At 51.2% G+C, this 19174-nt stretch overlaps 1 protein-coding gene across 7 annotated transcripts in view; it reads left to right on the top strand.

Moving 5' to 3' along the window:
- The window catches only part of KLHL22 (kelch like family member 22), a 38178-nt gene extending 21260 nt beyond the window's left edge, over positions 1–16918 (top strand). For all 7 annotated transcript variants that reach the window (XM_073889579.1, XM_073889578.1, XM_025857325.2 and 4 more), the window contains 3 exons: positions 5009–5201; positions 13511–13744; positions 15952–16918. In XM_073889579.1, the coding sequence (XP_073745680.1) occupies positions 5009–5201; positions 13511–13744; positions 15952–16317 (793 nt within the window). In that variant the 3' untranslated portion in view covers positions 16318–16918. The remainder of the gene's footprint in view (positions 1–5008; positions 5202–13510; positions 13745–15951) is intronic.
- Positions 16919–19174: the final 2256 nt, after the last annotated feature.

Genomic DNA, 19174 nt, shown 5'->3' with positions numbered 1-19174 from the left:
GATAACAGCCTGGGCTTGTGACTAGTGTCTGACATGGGGACAGGTAGGGTGGCCGTACCATCTTGTAGAGTGAGCCCTCACCCCGTGGGATCTGATGCTACCTCCAGGTAGATAGTGTTGGGATTGAGTTGAATTGTAGGACACTGAGTTCATGTCCAGAGAATTGCTTATTGGTGTGGAGAAAATGTCATTCCCCCCCCGCCCCAACACACACATCGGAATTGAGGGGGTTTTGTGGACTGTCCTAGTCTGTAGGATGCTTCCGGCTCTGTCAGTCTGTTGAGCTGTGATCCCACAAATTCATTTTTGGGGGCAGAACAAAGGAATCAGAGTAGATCCCCAAGCCTCAGCTACCATTAGGTGTCCAGGGCCCCTCCACCATACTCTGGTTTGATTTCATGGGATTTGATGTATGTGGGAAGTCTCCATCTCCTGCAAGCTGAAACAAAGCTGGTACTGCACAGAGAGAGATTGCCAACTGCTTCCATGGCTGTGAGTTAGGTACCAACCAAGTTCATGTTCATGTTTCCATCTTTGGGGGTGGGGGGTGGGGTCTGGCCTGGCCTGGCCATGCCTCACGGAAGTGAGCATGAGATGACCATGAGGAGAGGGCTCCAGCCACTTCTGCTTTCTGGGCGCCAGGAAGCAATCCCCTCTGTTAAACTGAAGAGACCCAAAGCTTGGCAGCTCAAGTGCAGTTAAACACAGGACAGGCTGAGTTCAGAAAGGAAGAAACATTATGTTCATTTCCTCCCTAACCAAATATCCTCCACAGTGGGTGTGGCAGCACCAGGTTCAGCCTTCCCTTGAAAAGCCCCAAACCTTATTTTTTAGGGGCCTATTTCCCTGTTGGAGGGCCAAGGCCAGACCTCCCTGCTGAGAGCAACCCACAGATGTGCAAAACAGGCCTCTCCAGGGTGTTGTGGTCACCAGCCCTTAGCATACAGTGGGGTGGTTGTGTGCCCACAGGGAGGCCGTGGGGCTTTCCCATGGCGGGGTAGGGGAGCACTGCCTGCCCTCAGTCTGCCCTTTTATTGCCTTGCTGTCAGTTTCACTCACGACTGGTCTAAATTTCCCATTGGTGAACATGTGCTGTGAGTCCCAAGCCAAACTCTGGAAAATGCCAGTATCTGCACCAATGTTTGATAACCACAGCCTCAAACTCCAGTGACAAGGTTGGGTCATTGTGGCAGGTGGGGTGTGTGAGACCTGCCTGGCAGGGGAGGCACTGCGAAGGGGTTGGGGTGCAGTGTCTGCCTGGGTGGCAAGAGGACCCCAGGGTTTGTCGTCTCTACAGGGTGGGGAGTTCCATTAATCTCACAGACTTTTAAAACTGCCAGATGGATCTTAATTTGAATGGTCTAAGAGTTTGGCTCTCTTCCTTCTCCCCTTCTTTAGTTTACGAGCCTCAGGATCTGCAGACTCTCAGAATACAAGAAGACAAAATTTGCAGTTAGGGTTTGCATTTGGGGTGTTGGAGACTTCTCAGGTTATATCAGAGCATTGGTACAACAGGAATTGCACCATAAGAAGTTAGCTGTCTTAGCAAATTGTATTTGTACTCCCCCTCAACCCCGCTTACAAAGTCTACGTTACTCCACTTTGCTTTTGTGAAAGACCTACCTTAGTACCTGTTTTCGCTAACCAGTAGAATTCCAAAGAGGATTTTCGCTTTTACAAAAAGAAGATTAAAAGCGAAGGTAGTGTTCAGTGTTGCTGTTGCGTGAGCATTAATAGCGGCAACATGCACCCTGAGCGAGAGTGGCGCCTCCAAGTGCCCTCCCTAGGAACTACAAGCGGCCAGAGCTTCGAACTCTGTGAGCATCCGTGCTTTATCTCCATTTATTTTGTGTATCGTTAGCAAGGTGTGACCTGAGGTATCAGAAAAGTCCTGAGAATGGTTATTTTTTGGGTCCAATAAATTTGGCTCAAATTTTTTTCCCACGTGAATTAATTGTATTTGCTTTGTTTTATGCCACTTCAGCTTTTGAAAGGTTTCCAAGGAACAGCCTACTTTCAGATGTGGGGACCTGTACTGACTGCCCGCCTCGCCCATGGTGTATTGGACCCTACTTAGAATAGCAACTTGTTTTCTCCCTTAGGCATTTCCATGGCTGTTCATATTTCAAAATATATTTTAAAAATTTCTTTGATTGTAATGGACTTCATTAGTAGTTACGGAAATGCTTAAGTTGTGGAAACACAGAAGAAAAATGGTCTGCTCAATTTAACAAAGACCCCAGAGCATTTTGTATTAACTCTAGCTTGCACTACTGAGTTTGCAGTAGGGCAATCCAAAAATCTGCTAAACTAAAACTGTTTATATCCTTAGGATTTATTCCAACAAAGTAGAAAATCAATCCAATAAAGGGGGAAATGTGGAATACAGGACACAGTGGGAAGATAAGAAGTTAGCGCAACTGTGGTTGCGTCTAAAATATTGATGTATGGTATGTGTATGTGTAGTGTGTGTGTCTGTGCGCGTGCGTGCGTGTTAAATCTGAAACCACAAATCCATATAAATGCATTCGAGGAAGCTGTGAGGGCAGGACACCAGAAGGAAGCAAGCAGAAGCATCTGGTGGGGCTTGTCTCGCTCTGGTGGAAGATGCTGACTTGCACTTGACCAGAAACAGGGGTGGGGGGCGACATGTACATGAATGAGTGTTGTGCACAGGAGAGGCAGTGGGAAGTGCCCATCCCAGTCAGTTGGCAGGGCTTCCGTGAGTGCTGAGGCCCTGGACTGGCCAGGGCTGCCTGTCCCCAGCTAAACCTTGAACTGGCTGCGCCCCTGGTCATTGAGTTCTTAAACGCCAGGCCCTTCCTGGTCTCCGTGAGAGAGCTCTGCTGTCCCAGCCCCTGCTGCCCAGTAGACCATGACTTCTGGATAGATCACCCTGTCTGTACCTCTACAGTGGAGTCTGGAGTTTCCCTTGGGATTCCCTGCACTGAGCACCATGCCTGATCCATGTCGGGTGGCCAGCGAATATTTGCAGAGTGACTGAATGATTTCACTGCTGGTAACCTGTGTTTAATTCATCGAGCAGACAGTGTGTGATCTGCCCTGAGCTACAGTGAGGTCTAGGAATACAGACCCGAACCAGTCCTTTATGGACTCCCTTCCAGTTTGACAAGGACCCTTTTCATGTGCATTGTCCTTTCTGAGCCTCATGATAGCTCTTGTAGGCAGGTGGCATCCTCCCCTCGGGCAGGTGCGGAAGCTGGGTGAGTACTAGAGATAGGAGAAACAATGCCTGCACACACCTGGCTGGCTGGGGGCAGACCAGTTCTCAAACCCGGGTGTCTGTGACCCGTGCGCATGTTCTTGCTCTCTTGTTAGCCCCAGCCCCTGAGGCATCCTGTTTCCTGTCCTTCCTGGCAGGCAGGGAAGAACTGGCCAAAAGGTGTAGGCAGGAAGGAGCAGCTGCAGAGCACGCCTAACCTGTCCTTGGGGGCAAGGGATGAAACCTGTCTCTTCACCGACCCGTATATGGCACTGACCAAAGAGAACTGTTCCTTCTCTGATGAGCCAGTTGCAGTTCAGCTTATCCTCTTGGAGTTGGTCTTCCTGTGGGGAAATAAAAACCACTTATCAGAAAGCGACTATAATTATGCACGAACTGTTGGGCAGGAGCAGGCACTCCGATGCTGGTACCTGAGTGGATGTCCAGGGGAAGGAGCAGGCACTCCGATGCTGGTACCTGAGTGGACGTCCAGGGGAAGGGGCCGGATGTGGGGCTCGGGCTCACAGCATCCTGGTCACTCAAGGCTCTGTAATCCTCTGTATTCACCCAAATAGCGTACCTGCTTGCCGGGCCCGGGCCATGGAGTGGGGCAGGGCTGAGTGCTGGCAAGGTAGGTGTGGAGTGGCCTGTGAAGGGCCAAGGCTGCTAGGCTAAGTGAGGATTTTGGTATGAGCTTGGGCTTGCAGGTGAGTGTGGGATCGGGTGAGCAGAGGGAGCGCAGGGTTCCGTTCAGGACGGGTGAGCAGCTAGCTGGAGATGGCTAGGAGGCCTTTGCCACGTGGGTCTGACATGCCAGAGGAAGAAGTGGGGGTTGTTAGTTGGTCTCCTGGGATGGCTGAGATCGCATGGGTAGAACATATGAAGGCCTTCAAAGGCAGATGAGGGGCAGAGCAGCCTCAGGGCCATGGGAGGGGGGTAGTTGTACAAAGGAGCTCAGAATGAAGCTGCTGCTTGGGGATATGACGTTTTTAAAAGGTTGATGGAGAAAGAAGGCAGGCTTGGGGACAGCTGTGTCTCCCAGGAAATGGGTGTGAAGGTGGCCCTTGTGTCGGGAGAGTAAGCTTTGCAGCGCTGGGGCTCAGCGGGAGCTCAGGAGAAGCTAGGCAGTCAGCTTCCCTGGCCTCCTCTAGCTGTCCCCCTGGGAAGCCCCTCAGCACAGCATTGCTCCTCTGGCCGCTTGGGCCTGCTGTAGTCAGTCCGGCACGGCAGACACTTCCCACTCTTCCAGCCGGCAGCAGAGCTTAGGAGAGGAGCATGAATTGATGGAGGGCTGGGCTGTGACAGGAGCCGGGCAGATCACCCCAGAAAGAGTGTTGGCATTGACTGGAGGCTGGGAGGCTGTTGCGTCTGTCCACGGGCGGGGCCATAACTGGGCATTCCTGAACGGGCACAGGGCCGTGGGGACCATAGATCTGGATGGGTGAGATGGAGACGGCTGTAGGAACAGCCGGGGGGCAGCCTGGGGTGGGCGGGTGCGTGGGCTAGAAGCCCCCCCCGCCATGAGATTACCCCTAGAACTTATTGGCATTGTGGGCAGAAACCCAAGGGGCTCCTGGCCATGCCTTCCAGGCTCTGTGCTGGGGACACACCCATGTGCAGGCAGGTAGCAGCCTGCTGGTGTGGTCGTGGGTAGGCATGTGCTGGTGTGTCCGGGCAGCTGGGTGGGGGGTGGTTCAGGGTACAGCGGTGGAACAGGAGGTATGGGCCTGCTAGGCAGGCTTTCTGGCCACTCAGTGATGCACTGCCCTCATGTTCCCTCAAAAGGTATGACCCAAGGCACAACCGCTGGTTCCAGATCCAGTCCCTGCAGCAGGAGCACGCGGACCTGTGTGTGTGTGTTGTGGGCAGGTACATCTATGCGGTGGCGGGGCGCGACTACCATAATGATCTGAATGCTGTGGAGCGTTACGATCCCACCACCAACTCCTGGGCTTACGTGGCTCCGCTCAAGAGGGAGGTAAGGAAACCCCGCCCAGAGGGGCCTTTTCCTGCCCGCTTTCCTTCCAGGGTGTGCAGAGAGAGTAAATGGCCAAGCCAGGGAAGCAGGCCTAGTGGGTACCTCCAAAGACGCTGCACTGTGATTGGGGCAGGGGACCCCTGAGGTTCGGCCGGCCCCCGGGGGGAGACCCTCACCAAGTGTACCCCACATCCTGTACCCCCGAATTTCATCCCCACCTTGGTCTCGCCACCTTAGTCCCAGGAAGCTGCTTTATTGTTATTATTGTTTTTTATTTTCTTAAAGATTTTATTTATTTGAGAGAGAGAATCTGAAGCAGACTCCTGATCGTGGAGCCCGACATGGGGCTCGATCCTATGACTGCGAGATCAGGACCTGAGCTGAAACCAAGAGTTGGAGCATCAACTGACTGAGCCACCCCGGTGCCCCCCCAGGAAGCTGCTTTAACCCTGCAGTTCAAATGTAGACAGAAGCCTTCCCCTTGTCTGTCCCTCAGCACAGCTGAGCTGAGCTGAAATGTGTCCAAAGATGTTATTAAACAGGAGGGACACTGTGATAGAGGAAGGCGCAGGAGCCTCAGACTTCTGCACGGGCCTCCTGGAGGGTGGGGCCTTTGAAAAGCCAAAAAAACCACTTTAGAAGTTGTATTTCATCTTTGTTTGCTTGTTTTTAAAGACCATGTGTGCCCAGGGGTATCCCTGGGCACTGTAGAAGCAGAGGATGGCATGGGGACACACGTGGGGCTGTTGTCCAGGCTCTGCCACAAGAGCTCCTGCCTTTCTGAACCTCTTTCCGCATCTCCTCTCATCTCCAATCCTCCCAAGGCTGTAGTCTTTGACCTCAGGGGGCTGAGGTCTCCCTGGTGGGTCCAGCTCTTCTCCATGGCCCACAAGGCCTCCGAGGCCAGGGGTTCTCCCTGTAGTTCCTCCCAGGCAGGGAAAGCTGGCCTGCTCCTCGCTCCTCAGCTTCCCTGGGGAAGGAAGCACCTCTGGTGGAGTACTTCCTACTCTCATTCTGCAGAAAGGAAGAGATTTTGCACGGGAAAGATCAGGGGGTCCTTGAGATCTGATGGACCCCTGAATTCTGTTCTGGAAAGGAATGAGTAGGAATGAGGGGTGTTGGGCTCCGGGCGGGGGCCGGGGTGGGTGGGGGTGGGCGTTCTTTGTCTGGAAGCTGCAGTTCTCCGATGTGGCCACAGGGGGGCAGCCTCGGCCTTCAGCCAGGTTCTCCCTGTCAATGTTCCTGCCTTCCTTCATACCATTCATTTATTCAGCTATTTATTAAGCACCTACCATATACCAAGCCCTGGGAATCCAGTGGTGATAAAAGATGAGAAAAGTTCCTCTCCAGACCATGGTGTTCACAGCCTAATAGAGAGACCGCTCTTAACCACTAAACAAATCAGTAGAGTAATTGCCGATTGTGCTAAGTTGATGAAGGAAATCGAGAGGGTTGAGTTCGGCATTGTGCAGGGAGGGGGCTCTGGCAGGACTAATCTGAAAAGACTGGGGAAGGCCCATCTGAAAGAGATGTTGATTAGACCAAGCAGCTGCTGGGAGAGGGAAGAAGGAGCTCCCAGGCCAGGAGGGGGACTTCCCAATCTGAGAAAGAGGGGTGGCATGAGGAGGGATTATAAAGAGACAGGGATAGAGAGCAGCAGCTCCTGAACCATCGAGCAGTCCAGGTGGAGGCGACGGTGGCTTGGCTTAGGGTAGAGGCTGTGGGGAAGGAAAGAGACGGGCAGGTTTGAGGTATAGTTGGGAGGTAAATGGACCAGCCTTGCTGATGGATCAGATGTTAGAGAATGAAAGGCGATAGATCATGGAAGATGCGCAGGCTCCAGGTTTGAGCACCTGGGTGGATGGCTAAGCTGCTGACCAAGAGGACAAATGGGTTTGGGAATGAAAAAGAAGGGTTCCCTATAGAACATGATAAATATTCCAATGGGAAATGTTAGTTTGACATTAAAAGTCCAGCTCAGGGGAGTGGTCAGCCAGGAGATAGAAATGTAGAGGTTTTGTCAGGACATGATGGTGTGCTGGCCATGGGAACAGTTGTGATCAGCTCAGAGGAGTAGGGACTATAAGAGGCTTGTGGAGGGGCAGCCAGGGAGGTAGATGGGAAACCTGCCAGAGAGCGGCGGCGGCGGGTGGGGGTTTCTTCTGTGAGCTGAGGGGGCCCACAGGTCCTGGAGAAGGCAGGTATGCAGCCCACATTGCTAACATAGAATCCACAGTCAGACATAGCAAATGACTGAGGGAAAAGGCTGTTAGCCTCATCTGTTTGTCACATTCTCTTACCTGTTTCTTAGGGACCCACGTAATGCTGAGTCCCACCAGTGCGGCATTATTGAGAACTGGTTGCTGACATGGCCCCAACAGACCATGAACTCCCTGTCCCAGCAGCAGGCAGAGTGCTGCCATCCTGTGTTCCAGAGGTGAAAAAGGGGATCTCTGCAGGCAACTCTCTCACTTAAAAACCTCCCCAGAGAACTCGCACTTCTGGGAAGATGAGAGTAGATATATTCTTCCTAATTCCTCTTTCTAGGTACAACTCAAAACTCTGGACATATACATAAAAAAACCTTAAGACTCAGAATGGTTAGGAGAAGGCAGTCCAGCTAGGGGTCTCAGGAACTGAGGAACAACACCGTACAGTAATGCGTTCCCTGGGTTTTCTTTTTGCCTCATATATCTCAGACTTGTTATTAAGGGGCTGATAGTAGCACCAATGGGAAGCAAACTTCCATGAATGTATAAAAATTGAAATCCTCACTGTGTTCTCTGTCTCAGATGGACTCAACCTAGAAATCACCAACAGAAAATTAACAGGAAAAAATAAGTTAACAGGAAAATCTTGACAAACAGTTGGAAAATAAACAACGCACGTCTAAATAATCCACAGGTCAAGGGGAAATAATAAAATACCTTGAAGTGAGTGAAAATGGAAAGTTAGCATTCAGAATTGGTGGCATCAGGCTAAAGCTGTGCTGAGAGAGAATTTTGTGACACTGAAAGCATATATTAGAGAAGAAAAAGGGAATCAGTAATATAAGCTCCTATCTTAAGAGCTTGGGGAAAAAAAGCGAAATAAAGCCAAACCAAGCAGAAGAAATATTAAAGAGCAGAAATCAGTGAAGTTAAAAGCATAAAAACAGTAGAGAAAAATCAATGAAACAAAGAACTGGCTCTTTAACAAGATAAATAAAATTGATAAACCTCTAGAAAGAGAAGTCACAATTTAAAATATCAAGAATACGGCCTGGGTGGCTCAGTCGTTAAGCATCTGCCTTCGGCTCAGGTCATGACCCCAGGGTCCTGGGATCGAGCCCGGTATCAGGCTCCCTGCTCAGTGGGAGGCCTGCTTCTCCCTCTCCCACTCCCCCTGCTTGTGTTCCCTCTCTCGCTATCTCTCTCTCTGTCAAATAAATAAAATCTTAAAAAAAAAAATAAGACAGGACATTACTACAAACCCTGCAGACATCGAAAGTATGAGAAGAGAGGAATTCTATGAACAACCTTACACATGTAAACTTGATCACAGATGAATTCCTCAAAAAATACAACCTAACACAACTGACTCAAAGCTAAATAGATAATTTGAATAGCCTGTTAAGGAAATTGAACTTCCCAAGAAGAAAGGTCCAGGCCTAGATTGTTTTATTGAAGAGTTCTACTAAACATTTAAAGAAAAGTTAACACCAATTCTGCATATTTTTTTTTCCTGGAAAATATGGAAAAAGGTGGGAATACTTCCCAGTTCATCTTATGAGGTTAATATTAACTTGATAACAAAACCAGACAAAGACGGTCCCGAAAAAAGACAAATCTCATAAATCTACATATGAATATCCTTCATTAAATATTAGCAAATAGAATTATCCCCCCTTGATAAAAGAAATGCATGACAAATGGAGTTGATTACAGAGATAGGAGGCGAGTTCCATATTTGAAATTTAGTCAGTATATAATCCACCATGTTAAAAATCGCACAATTCTATCAGTCAAAGCAGAAAAAGAATTAGACAATATTTTGCATCCGTTCATGATCAAACTAAAAAAATAATAGAGATGAGTTTCCTCAACTTGGTGAGAGCATCTACAAAAATCCTACTGCTAATACTGTGTTTAATTGTGAAAGACTGAGTTAATGTCCGTCCTAAGATGGGGAGCAGGGCAAGGATGTCTGCTCTCACCACTCTTATTCATCATAGTCCTGGAGGGTCTAGCCAGTGAAACATGGCAAGAAAAGAAAATAAAGCATGCAGATTGAAAGGAAGAAGTAAAACTGACCCTAAGGATGAATACGTTGTGCAAAGTCTAAAGGAAGCTACCAGGGCGCCTAGGTGGCTCAGTCAGTTAAGTGCCCAACTCTTAACCCCATGTTGGGCTCCAGCGCAGAATCTGCTTGAGGTTCTCTCTCTCGCTCTCCCTCTGCCCCTCCTCCTGCTCACATATTCTCTTTTTCTCAAATAAATAAATAAATAGATAAAATCTTAAAGAAATCTACCAAAAAAAAAAAAAAAAGAAGAACCTAGCCCTGATAAGTGAGTTCAGTGAGATTGTAGGATATAAGATAAATCTGCAAAAATCAATTGCATTTTTGTTATATTAACAATGAACATGTGGACACTGAAATGGGAAATACTTTTTATAATTGCTCAAAAAAATGAAATACTTAGGTATAAATTTAACAACACTTATGGAATTTATATGCTAAAAATTGTAAAGTGCTGATGAAAGAAATAAAAGAAGTTGTAAATAAGTGGGGAGACATGCTATGTACATGGATTGGAAGACTCAAATAATAAAGATGTCAGTTCTTGTGTGCCTGGGTGGCTCAGTTGTTCAGCATCTGCCTTCGGCTCAGGTCATGATCCCAGGGTCCTGGGGTCGAGTCCCACGTCAGGCTCTGTGCTCCGCACAGAGCCTGCTTCTCCCACTCCCCCTGCTTGTGTCCCCTCTCTCACCGTGTCTCTCTCTGTCAAATAAATAAATAAATAAAATCTTTAAAAAAAAAATGTCAGTTCTTCCCAAATTGATAGATGGTGTTTAACTCAATTCCTATCAAAATTCCAGCAACAGTTTTTATAGATATAGATGAGACTATTCTGAGATTTACATGGAAGGGCAAAGGATCTAGAATACCTCAATTTTGTAAAGGAATAAAGTGGGGAGGGGGCACCTGGGTGGCACAGTCCGTTAAGCATCTCACTCTCCTTCAAATAAATAAAATATTTATTTGACAGAGAGAGACAGCGAGAGAGGGAACACAAGCAGGGGGAGTGGGAGAGGGGAAAGCAGGCTTCCCGCTGAGCAGGGAGCCCGATGTGGGGCTCGATCCCAGGACCCTGGGATCACGACCTGAGCCAAAGGCAGACGCTTAACAACTGAGCCACCCAGGCGCCCCTCAATAAAATCTTTAAAAAATATAAAGGAATAAAGTGGGAAGACTCAATCTACCCGATTTCAAGACTTACTACATAGCTACAGTAGTCACAGCTGTGGTATTGGCAGAGGGATAGACCCATAGATCAGTGCAACAGAATGGAGAGCCCACACAGGTATGTCCATCTGATTTTTGACAAAGGTGCAAAAGCAATTGAATGAAGAAAAGATAACTTTTCAACAAATTATACGAGAGCAGTTGGAATCCGTAAGCAAAGAACAGGAACATTGACCCAAGTCTCATACTTTATACAAAAATTAACTCAAAGTGGTTAATGGGCTTAGCTGTAAAATGTAAATCTATGTAGTACTTAGGGAGAAAAAAGTAGAAGAAATCTTTTGGGATCTAGGACTGGGCAACGAAGACTTGACCCCCAAAGCATGAGCCATAAAAAGAAAAATCAATAAACGGGACTTCATCAGAACTACGGAGGGTGGGTATCAGATGGCAGACAAGCACATGAGAAGATGTTCAACATCATTAGTGGTTAGGGAAGCGCAAATGAGACCCACAGTGAGAAAACCACCTATCAGAGTGGCTGAAATAAAAACTAGTCCAACAGCCAGTGCTGGGGGGGGTGCCGCAGAGAAGCTAGGTTGCTCATACATTGCTGATGGGAATGTAAAATGGCACAGCTACACTGGGAAGGAATTTCATAATGCCTTTATTTATTTTTAAAGGTTTTATTTACTTATTGGACAGAGAAAGAGAGCACAAATAGGCAGAGAGGCAGGCAGAAGGAAAGGGAGAAGCAGACTCCCCATGAGCAGAGAGCCCAACGCGGGGCTCGATCCCAGGACCCTGGGATCATGACCTGAGCTGAAGGCAGACGCTTAATTGACTAAGCCACCCAGGTGCCCCTTTCACAATGTCTTTAAATAGTTAACTTCCAACTAACCATGCAACTCAGCAGTTGCCGTCCTGGGCATTTATCCCAGAAAAATGAAAACTCTGTACACAAACATTTATAGTGGTTTATTGGTCACAGCCAGAAACTGGAATCAAATCAGATGTCCTTCAACAGGTGCATGGCTAAGCAAACTGTAGTAGATACGCAGCATGGAATTCTCAGCAATAAAAACGAACAAACTATGGACACATAGGAGCAACAGTCTAGATGAACCCGAGGTAGCATAGAAAGCCTGTTCCAAAAGGCTGCGTGATTCCATTCATATAACACTCTTGAAATGACAATTATAGAAATGGAGAAAGAGATTGGTGGTTGACAGGGATTAAAGAGGGGGTTCAGGGCAGGGGGGATGTGGGTATGATTACAGACAGGCGACAGGAGGGATCCTAGTGGAGGTAGAAGTGTCTTGTGTTGACTGGGTCAATGTCAACATCCTGGTTGTGTTATTGTGCTAGAGTTATACTAGCTTATCATTGAGGAGCCTGGGTAAAGGGTACATGGCGTCTGTATTATTTTCTTAACAACTATGTGTGAATTTACACTTAACTTCAAAATGAAAAGTTTAGGGCGCCTGGGCGGCTCAGGCGGTTAAGCAACTGCCTTCGACTCAGGTCATGATCCCAGGGTCCTGGGATCGAGTCCCACATCGGGCTCCCTGCTCAGTGGGAGCCTGCTTCTCCCTCTCCCTCTGCCTGCCACTCCCCCTGCTTGTGCACTCTCCCTCTCTCTCTCTGTCAAATAAATAAAATCTTAAAAAAAAAGTTTAATTAAAAAAAACAAAAACCCAAGGGGTGCCTGGGTGGCTCAGTCAGTTAAGCGTCTGCTTTTGGCTCAGGTCATGATCCCGGGGTCCTGGGATCAAGTCCCGTTTCAGGCTCCTTGCTCAGCGGGGAGCCTGCTTCTCCCTCTGCTTGTGTGCTCCCTCTCTCTCTCTCTCTGTGTGTGTGTGTCAAATAAATAGATAGATGGATAGATAGATAAATAAATTCTTTAAAAAAAACCCAAATAAATAAATAAATAATAAATTCTTTAAAAAAAAAAAAAACAAAGCCCAAGCACCAAAACCTTCCCAGGTCCCCACCGTTGATGAGAGAAGACCCAGGCCCTTGGTTTGTGTCCTGCCCACTGCTCTGTCCCCCGTCCACCTCTCCAGCTCTTTGCTGTGTTACCACACAGCCTGAGGGTCAGTGGCTGGCTCTGTAACAAGCCCTGGAGCCTCCACACCCCATGGGGCTCCTCTACCCCCAAAACACACAGTGCTCTACCTTGGGGCCCATGGGCCCAGTGTGAAGGCCTTGCTCGGGGTGGGTTGAGCAAGTGGGTATGAGCATGGAGTAGGGACCAGTGTGAGGGGTCTAGCTGGCTGGGCAGGGAGGGGATCCCCTGCCAGGGTGCACCGAGTAGTCTGAGGACCGAAATCAAAAGCAGGGTGGTGTGTTTTCTTCCTCCACACATAACCATGACTAAAATGGCATTGTTCTTTGTGTTTGACTTTGCATCTCGCTTTCCTCCTCACCATATTGTTGGATATTATTTGTGAACAGATTTTGCAAGTGGGGTCAGGAGGCCTGGAGGATTGGCTGGTCATTGGGAGTGGGGGACAGGTGGAGGCCCCTGAGGCTGGGTCAGGTATTCCCAGAAGTGCTGTCCTCCCGTGACTGGCTCTAAAGGCTGGGCTTTGATGGCTTTGAGCCCCCTATGCAGATGTCTCGCTTAGGGGCAAGGGAAAGACAAAGACCCCAGAGTCACCTCTGGGTCCGTAGACTCGCCCCCTGTTGGGGTGAGGTCAGGGTAGATGACTAGGACCAAATCAGGGAGCGTTCTCCGCAGAATGTGAGGTGGAAGTTGGGGATACCATGAGGGGTGGTGTGCCGCTGTGGGGTACGAGCGGCCTCCGTGAGGGCCCCTGGTTGCCTTCCCTCACAGCGCCCTTGGGTTCTCTTGGTGGCAGGTGTATGCCCATGCAGGCGCCACGCTGGAGGGGAAGATGTACATTACCTGCGGCCGCAGAGGGGAGGACTACCTAAAGGAGACGCACTGCTATGACCCGGACAGCAACACCTGGCACAGCCTGGCTGATGGGCCCGTGCGGCGGGCCTGGCACGGCATGGCCACGCTCCTGGACAAGTTGTACGTGATCGGGGGCAGCAACAATGACGCTGGCTACAGGCGGGATGTGCACCAGGTGAGCAGAGCTGGGCTGCCCACGCACGTGTTCTTCCCATTCCTTCCAGTTGTTTTGGATGAAAAATTAATTGCAGCTTGTGTGCCTTTTTATTAAATAGGCTTTGTCTTTTATAGCAGTTTTAGGTTCCCAGCAAAATTGAACAGAAGGTGCAGAGATTTGCCATATACCCCCATCCCTGCACACGTGGTCTCCCCCACCATCAACATCCCCCACCAGAGTGAGACATTTGTTACGATCCTTGAACCCACCATGACACGCTCTTACCCCAAGCCCGTAGTTTATTTACATCAAGGTTCGCTCTGGGGTGGTGTACATTCTCTGGGTTTGGACCAATGACATGTATCCACCATTATAGTATCAGGCAGGGTACTTTCATTTGTTTTTATTATTAAAAACATTAATTATAAAGTTAGTATAACCGCATTGCAGATCGTTTGAATAATGGATAAGGTTGAGGAAAAGCACCCATCATCCTGCTCGGTGCCACTGTGTTTTAGTCCTGCCTGTGCGTGGTTTCCACCTAATTGTAGATAAAGAGCACTCCAGTCTGCTTCTGGCTGAAGTTTGTTGTGGCTGCTTTCCAGTTTCATACTCGATTTCCATAGCCACTGCCAACCTCAGTGGCCGTGCAGAATTCTGTCACGTTGGTGCGTCATTTGGGTTGGCCCAAGTTTTGACTATTGCAAGTCACATAGGTAATATTTACTCTGCAGTGCGTTTCGGGTATTTTGGGTTGTTTTCTTAGGTGAGAGCTCTGCTTCTCACAGTGTGGTCCCAGACCAGCAGCATCTGCATCACTGGGAACTTGCTAGAAATGCAGGTTCTCAGGTCCCGCCCCTGACCCACTGAATTGGAAACTCCGGGGGCGGGGCTCAACTGTCTGTTTTCAAAGGCCCGGAGTGGTGAAAACCCCTGGGCTCTCCTGGATCAGTTTCCCACTGCTGCCATGACAAATCACCACCGGCTTAATAACTTGAAACAATATAAGTGTATTCTTAGAGTTTGTAGGTTCTTAAGTCTGATGTGGTCTCACTGGGCTAAAATCCAGGTGTCCTCAGGGCATCTGTCATTTTTGGGGCCCTAGGGGAGAATCTGGCTCCTTGCTCATGCAGGTTATCAGAATTCAGTTCCCTGGTAGAACTAAGGTCCCTGTTTCTTTGCTGACTGTCGGCTAAAGGCACTTCTCGGCTTCTAGAGGCCTCTGCATTCCCTGGCATGGGGCCACTTCGTCCTCAGCCAGCAATGGCAGGTTGTCCTTCTGACTTCTCTTCCCTCTTGGTAGACTTTCCCCTCTGCTTTCAAGGACTTGTGCAATTAGATGGGCCAACCTGGCAAGCCCAGGACAACCTCCCCACCTCGAGGTCTGTACCCTGAAGCATGTCTGCAGAGTCCCTTTTGGTGTGTAAAGTAACACAAGTTTTAGAGATTTAGGGCATGGACTTCTTTGGAGGGTCATTTTTCTGCCTCCCACAGATGGAGAACCAAAGGTGATTAATAAGTCAAAAAGATAAGATTTTTATGGCTCTTAATACATATTGTCAAACAGCTTTCCCGGAGCGTCAGGCAAACGCACAGACGAATGGCTTCATTACGCATTTATCAGCACTGGGTCTTGTGATTTTTCTTCCCCTGGTGGCTGCTAGTTGTCAGGGACAAATTTAACTCCTGTTTTACATTTCTTGGATTACGAGTAGGTGGAACATTTTCCCATGTGTTTGTTTACTGTTGGGGGGGGATTTTGGAGACGGGAGAATGTTGACGGTCGGTCTTCACTAGTCAGCAAATTAACTATTTCCACATTTTATCTGTACTTCCTCCTGGAGTTGGGTGCTATGAGGGAATTAGTTGGGGTCCGTGTCTTTGGTCAGTTTCAGTTTTGTGGAGGGGAGGGAACCCCAGACCTTAGAGAAGAACAGCGTGCTAGTGTGCCTACGGTGGGGTGCCATACACCTGGGGCCACAGGCTGGCTGAGGGCCCTGGAGGCAGGACAGAGCGTCGGCCTGGCCCGTGGACGGGACATTTTGATGCTGGCCCCAGACTCTTCCTCCAGGGGAGCTGGGTTTACACACAGCCTGGCTGTGTCCCTCAGCTTTGGTCTGAATGCAGGGCCTAGCCAAGAGTGCTGCCCTGCCCGGCTGGCCCAGGGCGGCCTGGCAGCCCCGTCTCGGCACGTACCCGGCTTTACTCTGACCTTGGCGTTGCAGGTGGCCTGCTACGGCTGCACATCTGGGCAGTGGTCCTCCGTCTGCCCGCTCCCCGCCGGGCACGGTGAGCCTGGCATCGCTGTGCTGGACACCAGGATCTACGTGCTGGGTGGCCGCTCGCACAACCGCGGCAGCCGCACGGGCTACGTGCACATCTACGACGTGGAGAAGGACTGCTGGGAGGAGGGGCCGCAGCTAGACAACTCCATCTCAGGCCTGGCAGCCTGCGTGCTCACGCTGCCCCGCTCCCTGCTCCTCGAGCCGCCTCGTGGGACCCCCGACCGCAGCCAGGCCGACCCGGACTTCGCCTCCGAGGTGATGAGCGTGTCTGACTGGGAGGAGTTTGACAACTCGAGCGAGGACTAGGGCTCCGGCACCCGGTGTCAGAAGGGGAGGTGGCGGGAGTTCTTACGGCAGTGGGGCCCCCAGGTGGCCCCCCTCCCGCTGGCACTGCCTGCTTGCCAGCTCCTGCCACCCATCCTTCCTGCCTGCCTGCCCGCCAGCCTACAGCGGCTGCTTGGGGGGCTCTGCAGATCCTTGGCTGTGATCACCCTACAGCAGGGATGCTTGCGGAGGGCTCTGGTTCTCTGGAGGAGTTTACCGGGCCTGCTCCTCCTCAGCTTGGATGGGGCATGGCAACATCAGCTGTCGTGGACTCCCCAGTACCTGGTTCTCCTCCCTGCTGTGCTGAGAGGGCACCCTTCTCCAAAGGGACCTGGGGACTGGCCCCGTGGGTGAGGGGGCCGAGGCACACTGTGCCCCCTTCCGTGGGCAGGGAGAGGGTGGAGTGAGCCCGTCGCCTGCCCAGCATCCAGAGGCTTGAGCTATTGCAAGCTCCCAAGGCCTGGAAAAGGAATAGAGATACATAGAGTTGCCCGAGACTGGTTTTAGTAATAAAAGATCCCCTACAGCTGGGCTTTTCTGACCCCATGTTGTTGATAAATGAAATAAATCATCTTACAAAAGGTGTGGATTGTTTTCCTGGGGCCGTGGCCTCACCATCCGTTCACAGCCCATGCAAGGCTGTCGTCTGTGGCTGCCTGTGGCCTTCTGGGCTCAGAGCTGCTGAGTGGCAGTGGCAGGCCAGGAGCCCCCATCCGAGGGAAAAGCACGGTACACCCCCAGCTAGCAAGGCTGTTACTGGGGAACCTGGAAACCCGCCCTGGTCTGCCGAGAGGCGGTCACCTGGCCTGCCGGAGCGCCTTCTCCGGTGAGGTGCTCTTCTCTGAACCTCAGTCCAGCTCTGTGAGCCCCATGCCTGGGGAGGGAGACCCAGTCACCATAGGCTCCCCCCTGCCTGCTGGATCTGAGTGTGGCAGGGGTGGGAAGGGGAGCTGCCTTTTCCTAGAGGGTCGCCAGCTGAGTTCTTAGCACATCGTCTCAAGGGTCATGCTGGGCAGCGGGTGGCAACCTCTCGGGGCCACCCGCGAGTGGGCTGGGCTTCCAGCACCTACCTTGCTTCTGCACAGCCGAGCTTCCACCTGAACACCCCTCCTCCTGCTGCAGCTTCTGCTCTTGCAAAGCCCCAAGGGCAGGGAGCAACCTGCACAGATGATCTGTGACTTCCCAAGTCTCCTGGGCAGAGCGGGAGGAAGACTGTGTCTTCTTTCTGTACCCCAGTGCCTTGCCCAGAGCCTGTGGCCGCTGGCAAACTGTCGTTGGTGGAGGAGGGCAGAGGGGCAGTGTGTGCTGCCTGATGGGAGGAGGGGGGTAGGGTCCAGACACCCTGAAGACTTTGGGCTCTGGTGTGAGGCCAGTGCGAGTTGCTTCCTGCCCCTAGGATCACTGTATGATCTTCCTGTCTCTTGGGGCTCGGGTACCCCTGCAAAAATATGCCCCCACTCCCTAAGCCCAAGGTGACATCATGCACTTCTAGCTCGGGTGGCAGTCCCAGTGTTCACCCTAGTGGGTCACTTCCAGTGGGACAGTGTGGCCACGTTCTTCAGTGTCCTCTCCCCTGCTCAGGGGCTCACAGTAGGAGCCAGCATTTCCTGTCTCTGCCACTACCTTGCACTGTCCAGCTTGGAGGCCTTCATGGCTTCCCCCCTCAGCACCTGTCCTGGGACCTAGGCAGCCTGGCAGGCTCTCAGAGAGGCCCTACATCCCGCCTTCACTCAGCTCGGCGCTCACCCCTTTCCGCCTGCAAAACCCTCGCCCTCTCAAGTCCCCCTGGGAAGCCATCCTGGCTGGAACCAGTTGGCCCAGGCTCCAGACCCCCATGGGGTAGCTGTGTGGTTGTTAGTCATCTGTGGGTGCCCCTGAACCCACAGCTTCCTCATCATGGTATTCACCTGGCACCAGGCCAGTCATACAGACATTCATTCGCACTTCTCAGTCTCCTGATGGGCATGTGACGGTGGCTGGGACAGACGTGGGCCCTGTGTTCAACCCTGAACTTGCCATCAACTGGGGGGTGGCTACGATGGGACACGTGTGGAGGACTGCCGTGGGTCTTGAGTGAGATGAGGCCGGCGACAGTCCTGCGAGTGTGGGGAGCAGCCAGATGTGATTAGAAAGACGGCTCTGGGTGATACGCTGATGGGGTAGGTAGAGATTTGAGACACTCGTGAGGTCCTGGCATTGGCATGGAGTGGGGGCGTCATCCAGCTGGCGCCCTTCACAGAGGAGGGAATTTGGGGGTGGCAAGCCGGGAAGGGAAAGAAGGGGAGGGAGTTTGAGGTGCTTGTCCATGAACTCGGGCCAGCTGGGGTGGGTGCTTCTAAAGCCGGGGCCTCTGTTGGCCCCTCTTGCTGGCAGTCTACGGGGGAGTTTTGGGAGGGGCCCTGGGCACTGGGAGGGCACCGCTGAGGTCAGGGCCGTGCCCGGGGGGAGCTGCCCACAAGTAGCTGGCCTGTTTACTTGTCCCCAAGGAGTGTTTGCATTTGTGATCTCAGGGGTGCAACGACCCCTTCCAGTCCCACCGCTGTTGCCTGCCTCTGGCCCCCCCTCCTGCACCAGCATGGCTGACGGAGGGCCCTAACCTTCGAAGTTCCCTATTCCGCTCCTTCCCTCCGCCAGCCTGCCCTTGGACAGGCCTCTGGCCCAGCCAACCTGGTGAGGTCCACAGCCTTGGGCCTTCCAGTGGCTGTTATCCCAAGCCCCTCCTTCAGCCCCCCTTCCACTCTGACCACCTCCACTTGACTGAGGAAGGGCAGCACCTCTCCCTCCTCCTCAGGGAGCCTATCTGCAGCCTGTTCTCCAAGAGAAGGCAGGTGTCCTCTCC

This window comes from Callorhinus ursinus, unplaced genomic scaffold, assembly GCF_003265705.2.
Source record: "Callorhinus ursinus isolate GAN/ISIS: 27379988/994484 unplaced genomic scaffold, GSC_fseal_2.0 scaffold110, whole genome shotgun sequence".
Taxonomy (NCBI): Eukaryota; Metazoa; Chordata; class Mammalia; order Carnivora; family Otariidae; genus Callorhinus; species Callorhinus ursinus.
This window is presented reverse-complemented; position numbering and strand designations above follow the sequence as displayed.